Raw genomic sequence first — 18,465 nt, 5'->3', positions numbered from 1 at the left:
TAAATGTCGTTCCACTTCATGATTGTGTCCCACTTGTTGTTGATTCTTCACAAAAAAATACAGTTTTATATCTTTATGTTTGAAGCCTGAAATGTAGCAAAAGGTTGCAAAGTTCAAGGGGGCCGAATACTTTCGCAAGGCACTGTAGGTCCTGGATGGCAGGAAGCTTGGCCCCAGTGATGTACTGGGCCGTACGCACTACCCTCTGCAGCGACTTACGATTGGAGGCCGAGCAGTTGCCATACCAGGCAGTGATGCAACTGGTCAGGATGCTCTTGATGGTGCAGCTGTAGAACTTTTTGAGGATCTGGGGACCCATGCCAAATCTTTTCAGTCTCCTGAGGGGGAAAAGGAGTTGTCGTGCCCTCTTCACAACTTTCTTGGTGTGTTCGGACCATGATAGTTTGTTGGTGATGTCTAACATGGAGACCTGGGAGTGCCACCAGATGAAGATCATCAAAGGTAAGTGATTCATTTTAATGCTATTTCTGACTTTTGTGACTCTCTCCTTGGCTGGAAAATGGCTGTATGGGTTTCTGTGGCTAGGTGCTGACCTAACATAATCGCAAAGTGTGCTTTCGCTGTAAAGCCTTGCATTAAGGAGAAGTTTATCTTTATTCGCATGTTTAACACTTGTATCGTTTATCAATGTTTATAATGAGTATTTCTGTAATTTGATGTGTCTCTCTGCACTTTCACGGGATGTTTGTTTGAAACAATGCATTTCTGAACATAACTCGCCAATGTAAACTGAGATTTTTGGATATAAATATGAACTTTATCGAACAAAACATACATGTATTGTGTAACATGAAGTCCTATGAGTGCCATCTGATGAAGATCATCAAAGGTTAGTGATTAATTGAATCGCTATTTCTGACTTGTGAGCCCTCTCCTTGGCTGGAAAATGGCTGTATGGTTTTCTGTAACTAGGTGCTGACCTAACATAATCGCATGGTGTGCAGGTGTGAAGTTTATCTTTAAAATGGTGTAAATACTTGTATGTTTGAGGAACTTTAATTATGGGATTTCTGTTGTTTTGAATTTGGTGCCCTGCAATTTCACTGGCTGTTGTCGAGGTGCTTCCCACTTGTACCAGAGAGGTTAAGTAGTGGGGAGTTTTTCAGGGCAAAAAGAAATAGAATGGAGCTAAGAACAGCTTTCCACAAGACACTGGGAGATGAAGTCACCTTTCAGCAGGAAAATAACCTAAAACACGAGGCCAAATCTACACAGAAGTCGCTTACCAAGAAGACTTTGAATGTTCCAGAGTGGCCGAGTTACAGTTTTGACTTAAATCTACATTAACATCTATGCCAAGACCTGAAAATGACTGTCTAGCAATGATTAACAACCAATTTGACAGAGCTTGAAGATTTTAAAAAGAATAATGAGAAAATGTTGCACAATCCAGGTGTGGAAAGCTATTAGAGACGTACCCAGAAAAACTCAGAAGTAATTGCTGCCAAAGGTGCTTCTACAAAGTACTGTCTCAGGGGTGTGAATACTTATGTAAATGAGATATTTCTGTATTTCATTTTCAATACATTTCCACCAATTATTTTTTATTTAACTTTGTCATTATGGGGTATTGTGTGTAGATGGGTAAGATATTCGTTCTTAGTTATAGCGTTCTTGTTCTACCTTATATTATTTTTAGTGCTACATCGATATTGATTACGGCATTGTTCGGTTTAGAGATAGCAAGAAAGGCATTTAACTCTCTTTGGGTAGGTGACATTAAAACCTGAAACTAGATAAACATTCTGAAAAGAACAAGAAAATGGTTTCACAACATTATAACATGCTGACAAGACCGGACACGTCGCGTGCGCGAGCGTCTCAAATTAAATTTAGAAATCCATGTTATTCAATTATTGCACCCACACTGCTTGCGCACGCCAATGAGCGTCTGCGACACCAAGGGCTAAAATAGAACTCATTCCTATTTCTGACGCAGATCGCGCTGAAAGTCCTGCCTCTCCCATCTCCTCATTGGTTTATAGAAGCCATCTCCTCATTGGTTATACCCACGTGGGTGACTGAAAGACAAACTGTTTTGCCGGTAGTTGTGGTAATACAATGAAAGATGCAAATCACCATATAAGTTAAACGATGAAAAGGCCTGGAAGGAGGAGAGATGACTAGAAACGATTCGGTTGGCTGTTTTATGTGTGGATTCATTATCCGAGTAGAGGTCCTTATGCATTTCAGGTAAAATAAAATGTCAATGTTTATATCCCAGGACAAATTAGCTAGCAACAGCAAGCTAGCTAAATAGGACAAATTAACGTTAGCTAGCAAGTGCAAGCTATCTACCTAAATTGCCATACATGTTTAATGATTTTCGACCTGTCCCCAAATTAATGTAATTGGTTCAGAGTTTGTTTTGATATTTTAACCTGCGTGTCGTGATCGCATTTGGTGTGGGGGGGGGGCAAAATAAATGTATGCACGATAACGCACGTTGGCGCACGCGCGCAGCCGGTTTGGGTTCAGTGTTAGCATTTCTGAAATTCTCCTTGAGAACTCCTGATTTGTGTGGTCTCTCATGGCACATGTTCTCTGTCGGTGCAGTTACCTGAAGTTCCTGAGGCTGCGTTTGCTGGTGGGTAGTCTGGCCAGAGAGGTGAAGATCTCTTCCAGGATGAGCTGCCTGTGTTTTTCATAGCGAGAGAACACCTGAGGGGGGGGCGGAGGAAAGGCTCATCATTAGAGTTACCCTGACACTGCAATACATAATACATCCAGTCGTGGCCAAAAGTTTTGAGAATGACACAAATATTAATTTCCACAAAGTTTGCTGCTTCAGTGTCTTCAGATATTTTTGTCAGATGTTACTATGGAATACTGAAGTGTAATTACAATCATTACAAGTATAATTACAAGCAAGTGTCAAAGGCTTTTATTGACAATTACATGGAGTTGATGCAAAGAGTCAATATTTGCAGTGTTGACCCTTCTTTTCCAAGACCTTTGAAATCCTCCCTGGCATGCTGTCAATTAACTTCTGGGCAGCCCATTCTTGTATAATTAATGCTTGGAGTTTGTCAGAATTTGTGGGGTTTTGTTTGTCCACCCGCCTCTTGAGGATTGACCACAAGTTCTCAATGGGATTAAGGTCTGGGGAGTTTCCTGGCCATGGACCCAAAATATAGAGGTTTTGTTCCCCGAGCCACTTAGCTATCACTTTTGCCTTATGGCAAGGTGCTCAGTCATGCTTAAAAAGGCATTGTTCGTCACCAAACTGTACCTGGATGGTTGGGAGAAGTTGCTCTCGGAGGATGTGTTGGTGCCATTCTTTATTCATGGCTGTGTTCTTAGGCAAAATTGTGAGTGAGCCCACTCCCTTGGCTGAGAAGCAACCCCACACATGAATGGTCTCAAGATGCTTTACTGTTGGCATGACACAGGACTGATGCTAGCGCTCACCTTGTCTTCTCCGGACAAGCTTTTTTCCGGATGCCCCAAACAATCGGAAAGGGAATTCATCAGAGAAACTGACTTTACCCAAGTCCTCAGCAGTCCAATCACTGTACCTTTTGCAGAATATCAGTCTGTCCCTGATGTTTTTCCTGGAGAGAAGTGGCTTCTTTGCTGCCCTTCTTGACACCAGGCCATCCTCCAAAAGTCTTCGCCAGATGCACTCACACGTGCCTGCAGCCATTCCTGAGCAAGCTCTGCACTGGTGGTGCCCTGATCCCGAAGCTGACTCAACTTTAGGAGATGGTCCTGGTGCTTGCTGGACTTTCTTGGGCGCTCTGAAGCCTTCTTCACAACAATTGAACCACTCTCCTTGAAGTTCTTGATGATCTGATAAATGGTTGATTTAGGTGCAATCTTACTAGCATTAATATCCTTGCCTGTGAAGCCCTTTTTATGCAAAGCAATGATGACGGCACGTGTTTCCTTGCAGGTAACCATGATTGACAGAGGAAGAACAATGATTCCAAGCACCACCCTCCTTTTGGAGCTTCCAGTCTGTTATTCGAACTCAATTAGCATGACAGAGTAATCTCCAGACTTGTCCTCGTCAACACTCACACCTGTGTTAACGAGAGAATCACTGACATGATGTCAGCTGGTCTTTTTGTGGCAGGGCTGAAATGCAGTGGAAATGTTTTTTGGGGATTCAGTTAATTTGCATGGCAAAGAGGGACTTTGCAATTAATTGCAATTCATCTGATCACTCTTCATAACATTCTGGAGTTTATGCAAATTGACATCATACAAACTGAGGCAGCAGACTTGGTGAAAATTAATATTTGTGTCATTCTCAAAACTTTTGGCCACAACTGTACACAATGAAAGGGAATATAGTGTATTCTAGAACAAATCCAGAACTCCATGGGAACCCAGGTTTGAGGCACCACATCAAGAGCAACCCTGGCACTGCTATACAGGGGATGTATGTAATGGAAGCACAATAAAAGGGAATATATTCTAGAACATCGGCAGAACTCTGTGGAAACACTGGTTTGGATTCTTACCGCAGTCACTAGTTTGATGGCACACAGCTGTAGCTCACTGACACTCTCCACAAAGAATGGAGTGATGCCCATGGAGGAGACCTGAGGGAAGGAGAAAGAGATGGTAAGCAAGCAGAGGTCAGAAATCATGACCCCCCCCAGGGAAAGCACTAGGAGCGGAGTCTCACCTGCAGGATGGTGGTGTCAGTCAACAGCTGTATCTCCAGGAGCTCAGAGATGTTGCTGACGATGTCACACACCTTGTTGTAGAGCATGATGATCACCCTCTGCTTGTGTGTGGAGCTTTTAGCTCTCTTAGCCCTGGAGCTCAGCAAGCCACCTGGGTGAGAGAGGGGAGGAGAAGAGAGACAATGAATACAAGTTCATAAAAAATGCAGAGCAGAGACCCTTTCCTCAGTCAGTCATGGCAGGGATAGGCATAACACTGGCCCAGGTAGTTCCGAGTGGACCACACGGTCTTGTATGTACACACCGTGTATATACTTCACATGAACTGTCTTTCAAATGTTCTGGGTGCTCTGGTCTTGAACAAACCACAGTCAAACTCAAAGTTTAACAGAGTGTATGAAGACTGTGACTGGACATTTACGTAGCCAGTTCTCACCACATTATGTTATATGGGTTTGTTCCAAATGCTTTTGATAGTAAGGTGGGGTTAGGGTGCTGACCTCCGTGAGGGTCCACTCTGTAGACAGGGTCATACTGAGGGTAGAGGGTGTTTTGCAGGTGAAACTTGGTGTACTGCAGCACCCTCTCAATCACGTCCTCGATGTACACCGCCTTGGGCATGCGGGCCGACGTCATGATGTTGAGGGCAGTCAGACAGGCGTCAGCTGACTTTGTCACGCGCTCCATGATGAGGTCACGCCACAGTCGCTCCTCGTCTTCTGCGTCTGCGTCCTGTTGGACAGAGAGAGAAGACATTCAGACAAGTGGAACCTCTCTATGGAACATGCTTCTTAGGCCAGAAGACTAAATCTGGGTCTGAGAAACCATATGTGGGGATAACTTACATGGTTCATCAGTGTGGAGAGTTTGGACCCGTCCTGTATGTTTTTCTCCAGGATGTTCAGGACCTTCACCAACTTACCAGATGAAAGCTATGGAGACAGATGAGAAAAATATAACAGAATGCCAAAAAGATTGACATCAACCTGCATCCAGTGTTCCCCTTTCTTACCCTGAAGGTGATGCCCATGGCCTTGATCTTAGCAGATTCACTGGCCAGTTCACTCAGCTGGTGTTTCCCCAGCAGAAGCTCCTGTGGGATCTCATCGTCATCTGTTGACGAGAGTTGTGGAGTTACAGTTGGCAGTTCTGTCACGGTCATTTATAACTGAGCATTACTATGGCTGATATCAAATTACATTGGAAAAGAAATCCAACAATCACAATGTTATCTTTCCCATTCTTGGTAAAAATGTCATTCAAACCTCTGAAGAAAACTTAAAATAAATAAATATGTAAAGTAGATAATGAATAATGCATACCCATGGCATTGAAGTCAATGTCCTCCAAGCTCTCCAGAATGTTGTCCACACTGGCTGAGAACCTCTTGAACGTAGAGGAGTCCATCAGTTCTGTTGAGTATACAACACAGAGAAAGTGAATAACCTGCGCTTATGAGACCAAAGACATACAACAAAGACATTACTGAATTTAGAGTGAAATTACCTTCTGCTGTCAGCTTGGGCTCATATGCCTTTCTTTTCTTCTGTTTTTCCTTCTTCTTCATCTTTCTGGCAACTGGACAGGATTGATACATGTTAGGACAATGACATTGGACAGCAACACTTATCTAGTGAAATATTACTACGACTCATCCTCAGCATTTTACCCTGTATCTAATGCACAGGTATACCATTCTGGTGTATGCTCTATTTAGTGCCTTCGGAAAGTATTCATACCCTTTGAGTTATTCCAAATTTTGCTGTGTTACAGCCTGAACTCAAAACATATTAAATATAATTGCTTTCTAACCAAATACCTTTTTGCAAATGTAGAGAAAAAATGAAATACAGAAATATTTCATTTACATAGGTATTCACACACCTGAGTCAATGCATGTTAGAAGCACCTTTGGCAGTGATTACAGCAGTGAGTCTTTCTGGGTAAGTGTCTAAGAGCATTGCACACCTGGATTGTACAAGATTTGCACATTATTCTCTTAAAAATTCTTCCAGCTCTGTCAAGTTGGCTGTTGATAATTGCTAGACAGCTATTTTCAATCTTGTCATAGATTTTCAAACCAATTTAAGTCAAAACAGTAACTAGGCCACTCAGGAACATTCAATGTTGTCGTGCTAAGCAACCATTGAATATTTGGCCTTGTGTTTTAGGTTATTGTCCTGCTGAAAGGTACATTTGTCTCCCAGTGTCTGTTGGAAAGCTGACCTAACCAGGTTTTCCTCTAGGATTTTTCCTGTGCTCCCTAGTCCTTGGTGATGACAAGCATATCCATAACATAATGCAGCCACCACCATGCTTGAAAATATGAAGAGTGATACTCAGTGATGTTGTGTTGGATTTGCCACAAACATAACGCTTTGTTTTCAGGACATAAATGTAATTTATTTTCCAGATTTTGCAGCTTTACTTTTGTGCCTTCTTTCAAACAGGATGCATGTTTTGGAATATTTTTATTCTGTACAGGGACCTTACAGATAATTGTGTATATGTGTGGGGTACAGAGATGAGGTAGCCGTTCAAATCATCTTAAACACCATTATATCCTATGCAACTTATTGTGATGTGTTAAGCAACATTTTTACTCCTGAACTTATTTAGGCATTCCATCAATAACAAAGGGGTTGAATACATAATTGAGTCAAGACATTTCAGCTTTCCATTTTTTATGAATTTGTAAAATATTCTTAAAACAGAATCCTACTTTGACATGATGGGGTATTATGTATAGGCCAGTGACACACAATCTCAATTCAATCCATTTTAAATTCAGGCTGTAAAACAATTACATTTGAATACTTTCTTAATTTAAGGCACTGTATGTATGCATTGCTACATTACAGCCTCATTCTAAAATTGATGAAATTAAATATTTTCCTTACCAATCTACACACAATACCCCATAACGATAAAGCTATTATTTTGATATTTTGGGGGAAAATGTATTTTTAATCAAAAAACAGAAATACATTATTTACATAAGTATTCAGACCCTTTGCTATGAAACTCGAAATTGAACTCAGGTGCATCATTTTTTCATTGTTTTTAAAACTTGATTGGAGTCCACCTGCGATAAATTCAATTGATTGGACATGATTTGAAAAAGGCACACACCTGCTTATATAAGATCCCACAGTTGACAGTGCATGTCAGAGCAAGAACCAATGAATTGTCTGTAGAGCTCCAAGACAGGATTGTGTCAAGACACAAATCTGGGGAAAGGGACCAAAACATTTCTGCAGCATTGAAGGTCCCCAAGAACACAGTGGCCTCCGTCATTCTTAAATGGAAGAAGTTTGGAACCATCAAGACTCTTATTAGAGCTGGCCGCCAGGCCAAACTGAGCAATCGGGGGAGAAGGGCCTTGGTCAGGGAGGGGACCAAGAACCCGATGATCACTCTGCCAGAGCTCATGACTTCCCTCTGTGGAGGTGGGAGACCTTCCAGAAGGACAACCATCTCTGCAGCACTCCACCAATCAGGCCTTTATGGTAGTGGCAATACGGAAGCCACTCCTCAGTAAAAGGCACAGCCCGCTTGGAGTTTGCCAAAAGGCACCTAAAGGACTCTCAGACCATGAGAAACAAGATTCTCTGGTCTGATGAAACTAACATTGAACTTTTTGGCCTGAAAGCCAAGCGAGAGAAAACCTGGCACCATTCCTACGGTGAAACATGGTGGTGGCAGCATTCCGGCTGTGGGGATGTTTCTCAGCGGCAGGGTCAGGGAGACTAGTCAGGATTGAGGGAAAGATGAACGGAGCAAAGTACAGAAGGATCCTTGATGAACCTGCTCCAGAGCACTCAGGACATCAGACTGGAGGCGAAGGTTCACCTTCCAACGGGACATCGACCCTATGCACACAGCCAACCTGACAAAGCTTGAGAGGATCTGCAGAGAAGAATCGGAAAAACTCCCAAAATAGAAGTGTGCCAAACTCGAAGCTGTAATCTCTGCCAAAGGTGTTTCAACAAAGTACTGAGTAAAGGGTCTGATTACTTACGGAAATGTGAATTTCAGTTAAAAAATATATATATTATATAAATTTGCAAGAATGTCTGAACCTTTTTTTGCTTTGTCATTATGGGGTATTGTGTCTAGATTGAAGCGGGGAAAAAACTATTTAATCAATTTCAGAATAAGGCTGTAACATAACAAAATGTGGAAAAAGTCAAGGGGTCTGAATACTTTCCAAATGCACTGTATATATGTATATATGAGAGCGAGAGAGAGAGAGAGAGAGAGAGAGAGAGAGAGAGAGAGAGAGAGGGAGGAAAAGATAACCATCGATGCACATGATGGATGGTCAGTCAAAGACAGTGCCAGACTTACGGTCACTCATGCTGGGCGGTGGGGACTCATCGTATGAATCCTCTGGGCTGCGTTCACGGTGGCGGCTGCCGGACCCCCTGCGCCCTGAGCCTCTCCTCTCATCAGGCTCCCATGTCTTTTCCCGCTCCTTCTTGTGACGCTTCCGCGTAGCTGCAGGAAGAGAGAGAAGGAGCAACAAGTTAAAGGATGAAGCTTTGATCATAAACACCAGGGGTTTGTTATCAACCATTAGCCCGCCCCCAACTACTGTGATTGGAATGAACACCGTTTTGGATATGACTGTGCAAAAAAAAAAAAAGCAATATGTTTGGTACTTACACTCCGTCACAGAGTCGTCGTCGTCATCGTCATCATCGGAGTTGACCTCAGCGTACTTGGGCTTCTCCTTGATGGTGCTGCGCTTGCGTTTGTTCATCTTCACCCTCTCACACAGTGGCATGGTGGACTCTATCTCAGCAATCAGATGAGGAGGCAGTTCTTTCAACACTGATTCATCAAGACCTCACAAAGCGAGGTCACCCAGTCATCTATTAACCCTTGTACAAAAGGGCTAATTACACAAACAATGACACATTTGTGCCACAACTAAAACAGATAGTGTCTTGTATTCAGTATCATTAGCAAGGCCTCATAACCATTTCAAATAAACCCCGCAATAAATAGGAAACCTTTCAAGGAGAGTAAAATACAGAACGTTGTTCTGTGCTGCTAGTGGATCAATGTGCAAAGTAATTAGTAATAACATGTCAACACAGGTTACCATAGCTAAACCTTAAGTTCACCCAAACAACAAGCTGACCCAGTCTGTCATGCAGACATCAGAATGTCTCCTCTTACCTTTCTCAGAGATCCAATGAGAGGGTCTGCTCTTGGAGGACTTGGAGCTGCGTGCGCTTCTATCTTTCCTCTCCCTGATGATTTTCTGCACCTCGTCGATGCTGAGTTTCTGCAGCACCACAACCGGTTTGGCTGCTGTCTTCATCTTCTCTACCAGCCCCAGTCGCTCCAGCTTGACCCGGGGCTCCTTCCAGCCCTCCACTACTGAACCCAGACCAGGCTTCCTCATCTCAGCTGCCAACACATGCCCGTCCTTATCCCGCTTCACTTTGGGAATCACAAAGTTCTTAAAGCCTCCAGACTTTACGCCCCCCAGCAGGTAAGCAGGGAACTCCTGCTTGTTTTCAGCAGGTTGTTGCTTAGAGTCCTGTCGGTTCCTGCTGCCGTCCCCACTCCTCCTCTCCTCCCCGCTCCTCCTCTCCTCTTTATTGGGGGATTTGAGGTTGGGGCCTGGCCGGTCAGTCCTCTGGCGCCCACTGTGGTCCACCCCCCCTCGCCCTTCCTGCTTAACCCGCGGGCTCTCTGGCCTGGAGCGCTGCTCTGGAGATCGTCGGTCCCGTGGATCCCCTGCCTCTGTCCTGTGTTTCCTCTCCCTGTCCTTATCCCCCCGCTCCCTGTCTCTGTCCCGTCCATGTTTGGAGTCATGTTCCCCCCTGCTGGACTTGCTGGGGGTCTCTGGCCTGCGGATGCGGGATGGGTCACTGTCCCGGGACCTGTCCTCCCTGTGACCAGAGTCTGAGCGACCCTCGTGCCGTTGTCGTGTCTTGTCAGGCATCCTGGCGTCAGGGCGGGCCTTGCTATTGTCAGGTTTGCCATCGTGTCGATGTTTGGACGAGTCTCGTCTGTTTTCGTGCTTGTGTTTGGGGGTCTCCGGTCGGACGTCGGGGCCCATCTTCTTGGGGGTGTCGGCACGCTGCTTGATGACCTCTGGCCGGACGTCTGCAGTCTGTAGTGTGTCTCCTTCTGTCTTGGAGTTTAGCCGCAGGACTCCAGTGGAGTCGGGGCCGTCCCCAGGACACAGGCGTTCCTCAGGCCAGCTCCTCAGGGCAGGGGTGTGGGTGCCTATGTTTACCTCTGGCTGCCCGTCAGCTCTACCTGCTTGCTGCAGGTCGATGCTGACCATTAGGGCAGGCCGGCTCGCACCATTACTGGCAGCACTAGCCTCCTGGGGTGCCAGCTTGCTGCCAGCATTTCCCCCTCCCACGCCAGGTTGGGTTGCCCCCGCTGTACCTCCAGCTCCAGGCTCTTGGGGATACGAGTCCTGCTTCCGCTTCTTCAGTGGCTTGTCTGCAGTGAGGAAACCATTGCTCAGAAAAGATCCTGATATATTACTTATTTTTATCAGCAAGTTATTTCTCCTATTTCTCAGCACACAAAAAAAAAAAATTTAGGATAGATTTTTAAGTGCAACATTGAATGTAAACTCACCTTTATCCTGAACCTCTTTGGAGCAACGCTCCCTTTCTATGAGCGTCTCCCGTTCTATCCTCTCGATCTCAGCGAGCGCGTCCATCTCAGCATCGTCGTAAACAGCTCCACTGATCACCCCTCCAGCCTGCTTAGTGTTCTGGAGCACAGGGACCTGCTGGTAGCCTGACTGCTCCCCCTGGCCCGGGGCTAACCTGTGGGCAAGGTCCTGCTGCGTCCGGGAGAACTGCAGGCTGTTGTAGGCCAGGTCAGTGTCCTGGTCCTCTGCCCCAGGTAGGAGCTCTCCGGACGGGTCCATCTCAGTGGACTTCACCCGGGACAGTTTGAGGGTCAGCTTGGTAGAGTCTTTAGAGGGAGAGCTGACAATATCGTACATAGCAGCTTTATCCAACTGCTCCTTCTCCTCTTTAGTTAGCTTCTTCTGCTTCTTCTTGCAGTCAGGAGAGTCCAGGAGGAGGTCGGGAGCGCTGTCACGGGGGGAAGCGTAAGGGTTTGGGGAGTGAAGGATGAGGCTAGGTCTTAATCCTGCTGAAACCAAAAAAATAAATACAAATAAATTGTGTGTGATTTTTTACAAATATGAACACTGATCGATTCAGGCATGAACACTTGACATATAATATGTAGATTGACTCATGATTTCCAGAGCACAGTATGATTATGCGTATTAGCGGTCTCGGTTGGTATACCTTTTGGGGTCCCTTCGCTGCCAGCAGGGGAACAAACAGACTGGGGCGAACGGAGTGGGAAGGAGGCATTTCTCATGGAAGGATCACTCTCCTTGGAAAAATATGAATCAGATATTCATTACCAGTCAAATGTTTGGACACACCTACTCATTCAAGAGCTTTTCTTTATTTTGAATATGTTCAACATCGTAGAATAATGGTGAAGACATCAAAACTATGAAATAACACGTGGAATCAAGTAGTAACCAAAAAAGTTTTAAACAAATCAAAATATATGTTATATTTGAAATTCTTTAGTAGCCACCCTTCGCCTTGACAGCGTTGCACATTCCTGCCATTATCTCAACCAGCTTCATGAGGTAGTCACCTGAAATGCATTTCAATAAACAGGTGTGCCTTGTTAATTTGTGGAATTTCTTTCCTTCTTAATGCGTTTGAGCCAATCAGTTGCGTTGTGACAAGGTAGGGGTGGTATACAGAAGATAGCCCTATTTGGCAAAAGATCAAAGTCCATATTATGGAAAGAACAGCTCAAATAAGCATAGAGAAATGACAGTCCATCATTACTTTAAGACATGAAGATCAGTCAATGCAGAACATTTCAAGAACTTTGAAAGTTTCTTCAAGTGCCGTTGCAAAAACCATCCGGCGCTACGATGAAACTGTCTCGCATGAGGACCGCCACAGGAATGGAAGACCCAGAGTTACCTCTGCTGCAGAGGACAAGTTCATTAGTTAACTGCACCTCAAATTGTGAAATGCTTCACAGATTTCAAGTAACAGACACATCAACATCAACTTTTCAGAGGGGATTGCGTGAATCAGGCCTTCATGGAATTGCTGAAAGAAAAAAAAAACACTACTAAAGGACACCAATAACAAGAGACTTGCTTGGGCCAAGAAACACGAGCAATGGACATGAGACCGGTGGAAATCTGTCCTTTGGTCTGATGAGTCCAAATTCAAGATTTTTGGGTGGTTCCCACTGTGAAGCATGGCTGTTTAAGGGCTATTTGACCAAGAAGGAGCGTGATGGAGTGCTGCATCAGATGACCTGGCCTCCACAATCAACCGGCCTCAACCCAATTGAGATGGTTTGGGTTGGACCACAGAGTGAAGGAAAAGCAGCCAACAAGTGCTCAGCATATGTGGGAACTCCTTCAAGACTACTGGAAAAGCATTCCTTATGAAGCTGGTTGAGAGAATGCCAAGAGTTTGCAAAGCTGTCATCAAGGCAAAGGGTGGCTACTTTGAAGAATCTCAAATATAAAATATATTTTGATTTGTTTAACACTTTTTTGGCTACAACATGATTCCATATGTGTTATTTCATAGTTTTGATGTCTTCACTATTATTCTACAATGTTGAAAATAGTACAAATAAAGAAAAACCCTTGAATAAGTAGATAAGTCCAAACTTTTGACTGGTACTGTATATAACTAAAGCAGCAAGGGTGGATACAACTCCACACAACAAATACATTCAGGCAGTGTACCAGCAATGAGGATCCAAGAGAGGAAATTGTATTTAATGTCAAAATGGTATCTTTGCTCGGCAGTTTCATCTTGGTATGAATCATTTCTCATGTTTACCTCATTCCCTAATCTGTGGACTATGTTCATGTAGTCTTCGTTGGAGCCATGTCTGGCATTGTGATTGGCTGAGTTGCTTGAAATTTGCCCGGAGACCTTGTTGTCGTGGATGTTCCGCATGCCGCCAGGAACCATGGGGCTGGCAACTGAACAAACACCAAGATAAATCCCAGATACAACCAATCAACCTTCATTCAATTACCTTGCAGCTACGCAAAACCCATACTAAACACTGGTTTACCTGTTAATCATCTTATTCAACAGGTAGAATGAATGCAGATAAACAAGAAATATAACACCAAAGAACGGAGACCTGAAAAATGATGCCTATCTACAGGAATCTTGCAGCGAGCAAGTGTACACTGCTAACCAACACTCCATCCTCTATTGTTATAAATACAGTTTGCAATTGGATAGACAGAGCATAGATATTTTGTGATGCAAATAATGCGTCACAGAGACACAAGCCGATGGGTCACAGCTTGGAGGTGATGGGGCCCGACTGTGGATGTTTGATATGATGTCCCCAGGGTTTTCCCATACCTAAGGTTGGGGTGGAGGGGTTCTGGTGGGGGGAGGCCTGCGGCTGGGTCTGCACCTCTAGGCAGGGCTGCACAGGCCTCTGGGGGCTTCCTGAATATGAGGGTGCAAGTGAAAGGAGAGGGGAAGAATGAAGCTCATCACCCACAGAACACCAACACAACACACCAGGTTAAACTGTGTTGGTTTATAATGCATGGAGCACTTCTGTCCATATGTACAAATTCTACAGGGTCTTCAGCAAAGAATCAACATAATGACATGCATAATAGTTAGTTACAGTATGGTTATTTGAGAATTAGTTGGTAGGTTCCCCATCATGCATTATGCTCCAAAACAAAAGCAGAAGTGCAGCCCCACCTTGCTGGATCTGTTGGTGCTGAGAGTAGCTAGGTGGGTGAGGGTACTGCTGCATGTAAGCAGCAGGGCTTTGGGGGGCATAGGGGCTGGGCACAGGGCTGTTCTGCTGGGGCGTGAACCTGGCATCCGACCCCATCTGTGGAGGGGCAAAGCGACTGTAGAGAAAGAGGAGGAGAAGAACATGTCAATTCCAAGGGAATCTGAGAGAAGTATTGAATGAACTAGCAGAGGACTCACTGTAACATTACAGAAAATTGAACAAGCAATTTATTGTCATACCTAGAAGGGCTGTGTGAGATAGTGGTTTGCTGGTAGTTTGTCGACGCCGGACTCCCATGCATGGAATTCTGGGACATCTTGTACTGCGGCATCATTGGCTGCTGCATTATATCTATCAGATGAAAATAAGAGATGTGGTTAAAGAGGAGTAGAGAAGACCAGTGCACAGCACCAATACTGAGGAGCAATTCCACGGTAACAGAGGGACACAGACACAGATTCTTCACACAAAATGTACAGTGCCTTGCGAAAGTATTCGGCCCCCTTGAACTTTGCGACCTTTTGCCACATTTCAGGCTTGAAACATAAAGATTTAAAACTGTATTTTTTGTGAAGAATCAACAACAAGTGGGACACAATCATGAAGTGGAACGACATTTATTGGATATTTCAAACTTTTTTAACAAATCAAAAACTGAAAAATTGGGCGTGCAAAATTATTCAGCCCCCTTAAGTTAATACTTTGTAGCGCCACCTTTTGCTGCGATTACAGCTGTAAGTCGCTTGGGGTATGTCTCTATCAGTTTTGCACATCGAGAGACTGACATTTTTTCCCATTCCTCCTTGCAAAACAGCTCGAGCTCAGTGAGGTTGGATGGAGAGCATTTGTGAACAGCAGTTTTCAGTTCTTTCCACAGATTCTCGATTAAAGGCACAGCCAACTTAGTGTATGTAAACTTCTGACCCACTGGAATTGTGATACAGTGAATTATAAGTGAAATAATCTGTCTGTAAACAATTGTTGGAAAAATTGCTTGTGTCATGCACAAAGTAAATGTCCTAACCTACTTGCCAAAACTATAGTTTGTTAATAAGAAATGTGTGGAATGGTTAAAAAAAAAACTAGTTTTAATGACTCCAACCTAAGTGTATCTAAACTTCCGACTCCAACTGTGTCTAAATACATTACATCCCGACTAACAGGTTATTCCAGCAGCGACACTGCATGAGATCCTTTCTGATCCTCACTAAATTATCTGAGTGGTTTATCTGAGTGGTTTGCTAACTAGCATTATGCTAATGCTAGTAAGCATTGGCTCACGAAACAACCTCTAACTTCCTTCGTACGGGAGGCAGAGACATAAAAATGGTCTCCACGAGTTCATCCGACTCTGGGGAAGTATCCCTTTAAGAGCTCAGCAGAATGCAGGAGGTTATAGTAATATAACAGTTTCCAGTGTACAAGGAAGTACAATTAACATATTACTTGATTCATTGTTGAGTACAACTACACAGCATCAGCAGCACAGCGTCAGGCAATAGTTTGTGAGACATTTCACTATAGAGAAGATGCAAATGGCCTGGGTCATTCAGACAGAAGAGATGACAAAGGAGAGGCACCAAGTCTGTCATCATCATAACACACTTAGCTTGCCTAATCAAGGTCCTTAAACAAAAATCACAAATACATAAAAATAACCGTTAAAAAAAACAGATCATGAGAGAGACAGTGATAAGCTATTTAAATTATCCCGATGATGACGAATGCAACAGAAGCTCGGGAACAGAGGTTATAAAACTAATATGCATGACTGTGGATGACAAACCATCTCAGACATGATGAGGTTCCAAGAAGCTTTAACACCTTCAGAGGATTCAGTCTGGCTCTGTATCCCAATCTCAGCACAGTACAGTACAGAGTGGATCCCTACCGGCACAGTGTTTTTCCATTAAGTACATGGAGTAGCCATCCAAATCGAAAAAGTAGCCAGCCAGGGAATTCCAAGCTGGGTAATTTGGGTGAATTATCCCTTTAACGATTTGGCCTGTCAATCAAATCACTGTGGGTGGGATTGTCAGGGGAGGAGCAGGATGTTTGTGAGTCACAGAGTCGATATGGTTTCAGATCTGTCAATCAATCACTGTGAGAGGGACTTTGAGGGAAGGCTGTAGATAAGTAATCTAGTCAGAAAAACTAGTAGTCTACTCTTTCAACTTAATGTATTGTGGCAAAAACAAAATCCACTCTGTTTTATTATCACCGGAAACAATATATTTATCCTGTCTTGAATGAAAAGGTCATATTTCGCAATCTCCCCCCAAAAATGTGATCTGACGTGAGACAGGGTCTCCTCCATCTTGCGTTACAAACACTACACCTATCCTGGAAGGATACTGACCTCATCCCGTCAGTAAAGGATGCCTGGTTGTTGTAGAATGTAGAACTAAGAACAGATATAGCCCTTGGTTCACTCCAGACTTGACTGCCCTTGACCAGCACAAAAACATCCTGTGGCATACTACATTAGCATTGAATAGCCCTCGCGATATGCAACTTTTCAGGGAAGTCGGGAGCCAATATACACAGTCAGTTAGGAAAGCTAAGGATAGCTTTTTCAAACAGAAAATAGCATCCTGGAGCATCAATTCCAAAAAGTTTTGGGACACCGTAAAGTCCATGGAGAATAAGAGCACCTCCTCCCAGCTGCCCACTGCACTGTGGCTAGGAAACACTGTCACCCCCGATAAATCCACAATAATTGATCATTTCAATAAGCATTTTTCTATGGCTGGCCATGCTTTCCACCTGGCTATCCCTACTAGAGGTCGACCGATTATGATTTTTCAACGCCGAAACCGATTATTGGAGGACAAAAAAAAGACAATACCAATTAATCAGACGATTTTTATATATATATTTGTAATAATGACAATTACAACAATACTGAATGAACACTTTTATTTTAACTTAATATAACTGATAAATAAAATACATTTAGTCTCAAATAATGAAACATGTTCACTTTGGTTTAAAAAATGCAGATGGAGAAGAAAGTAAAAACGCAATAATTGCCATGTAAAAAAAGGTCATGTTTAAGTTCCTTGCTCAGAACATGAGAACATATGAAAGCTGATGGTTGCTTTTAACATGATTCTTCAATATTCCCAGTTAAGAAGTTTTAGGTTGTAGTTACTATAGGAATTATAGGACTATTTCTCTCTATACCATTTGTATTTCATATAACCTTCAATGTTATATCATAATTATGTAGAATTCTGGCAAATTAATTACGGTCTTTGTTAGGAAGAAATGGTCGTCACACAGTTCGCAACGAGCCAGATGGCCAAAACTGCTGCATTTCCCCTGACAAGAATGCGCTTTTGTTAATGCATCACCCGTTTGGCGAAGTAGGCTGTGATTCAATGATAAATTAACAGGCACCGCATTGACTATATGCAATGCAGGACAAGCTAGTTAAACTAGTAATACCATCAACCATGTGTAGTAAACGAGTCATTATGTTAAGATGGATTGTTTTTTATAAGTTTAATGCTATCAAGCACCTACCTTGGCTCCTTGCTGCACTCGGGTAACAGGTGGTCAAGCCTGCCAAGCAGTCTCCTCATGGATTGCAATGTAATTAGCCATAATCGGCATCCAAAAATGCTGATTACCGATTGTTATGAACTTGAAATCGGTCCTAATTAATTGGTTGACCTCTAACCCCTACCAACAGCTCTGCACTCCCCGCAGCAACACGCCCAAGCCCCTTCCCCCCACTTCTCCTTCACCCAAATCCAGATAGCTGATGTTCTGAAAGAGCTGCAAAACCTGCATCCCTACAAATCAGCTGGGCTGGACAATCTGGACACTCTCTAAAATGATCTGCCAAAATTGTTGCAACCCCTAATACTAGCCTGTTCAACCTCTCTTTGTATCGTCTGAGATCCCTAAAGATTAGAAAGCTGCCGCGGTCATCCCCCTCTTCAAAAGGGGGAGACACTCTAGA

At 43.6% G+C, this 18,465-nt stretch overlaps 1 protein-coding gene across 4 annotated transcripts in view; it reads right to left on the bottom strand.

Moving 5' to 3' along the window:
* Window positions 1-18,465, bottom strand: part of LOC110537148 (nipped-B-like protein B) — a 71,998-nt gene that overhangs the window by 14,518 nt on the left and 39,015 nt on the right. For 2 of the 4 annotated variants that reach the window (XM_036937140.2, XM_090191961.1), the window contains exons 5-21: window positions 14,735-14,846; window positions 14,456-14,610; window positions 14,099-14,188; window positions 13,556-13,701; window positions 11,963-12,053; window positions 11,274-11,798; window positions 9,846-11,132; window positions 9,327-9,455; window positions 9,009-9,158; window positions 6,165-6,236; window positions 5,981-6,070; window positions 5,671-5,771; window positions 5,504-5,590; window positions 5,159-5,390; window positions 4,658-4,809; window positions 4,491-4,571; window positions 2,582-2,682 (exon numbers count right to left, since the gene is read on the bottom strand). In XM_036937140.2, the coding sequence (XP_036793035.2) occupies window positions 2,582-2,682; window positions 4,491-4,571; window positions 4,658-4,809; window positions 5,159-5,390; window positions 5,504-5,590; window positions 5,671-5,771; window positions 5,981-6,070; window positions 6,165-6,236; window positions 9,009-9,158; window positions 9,327-9,455; window positions 9,846-11,132; window positions 11,274-11,798; window positions 11,963-12,053; window positions 13,556-13,701; window positions 14,099-14,188; window positions 14,456-14,610; window positions 14,735-14,846 (3,601 nt within the window). Of the gene's footprint in view, window positions 1-2,581; window positions 2,683-4,490; window positions 4,572-4,657; window positions 4,810-5,158; window positions 5,391-5,503; window positions 5,591-5,670; window positions 5,772-5,980; window positions 6,071-6,164; window positions 6,237-9,008; window positions 9,159-9,326; window positions 9,456-9,845; window positions 11,133-11,273; window positions 11,802-11,962; window positions 12,054-13,555; window positions 13,702-14,098; window positions 14,189-14,455; window positions 14,611-14,734; window positions 14,847-18,465 lie in introns of all 4 variants that reach the window. The other 2 variants (XM_036937139.2, XM_021622959.3) reach the window with 1 other exon arrangement.

This window comes from Oncorhynchus mykiss, chromosome 12 (genome assembly GCF_057628025.1).
Source record: "Oncorhynchus mykiss isolate SJ-2025 chromosome 12, ASM5762802v1, whole genome shotgun sequence".
In the NCBI taxonomy this organism is placed as follows: domain Eukaryota; kingdom Metazoa; phylum Chordata; class Actinopteri; order Salmoniformes; family Salmonidae; genus Oncorhynchus; species Oncorhynchus mykiss.
The sequence above is the reverse complement of the archived record's forward strand: the minus strand, read 5'-3'. Positions and strand labels throughout refer to the sequence as shown.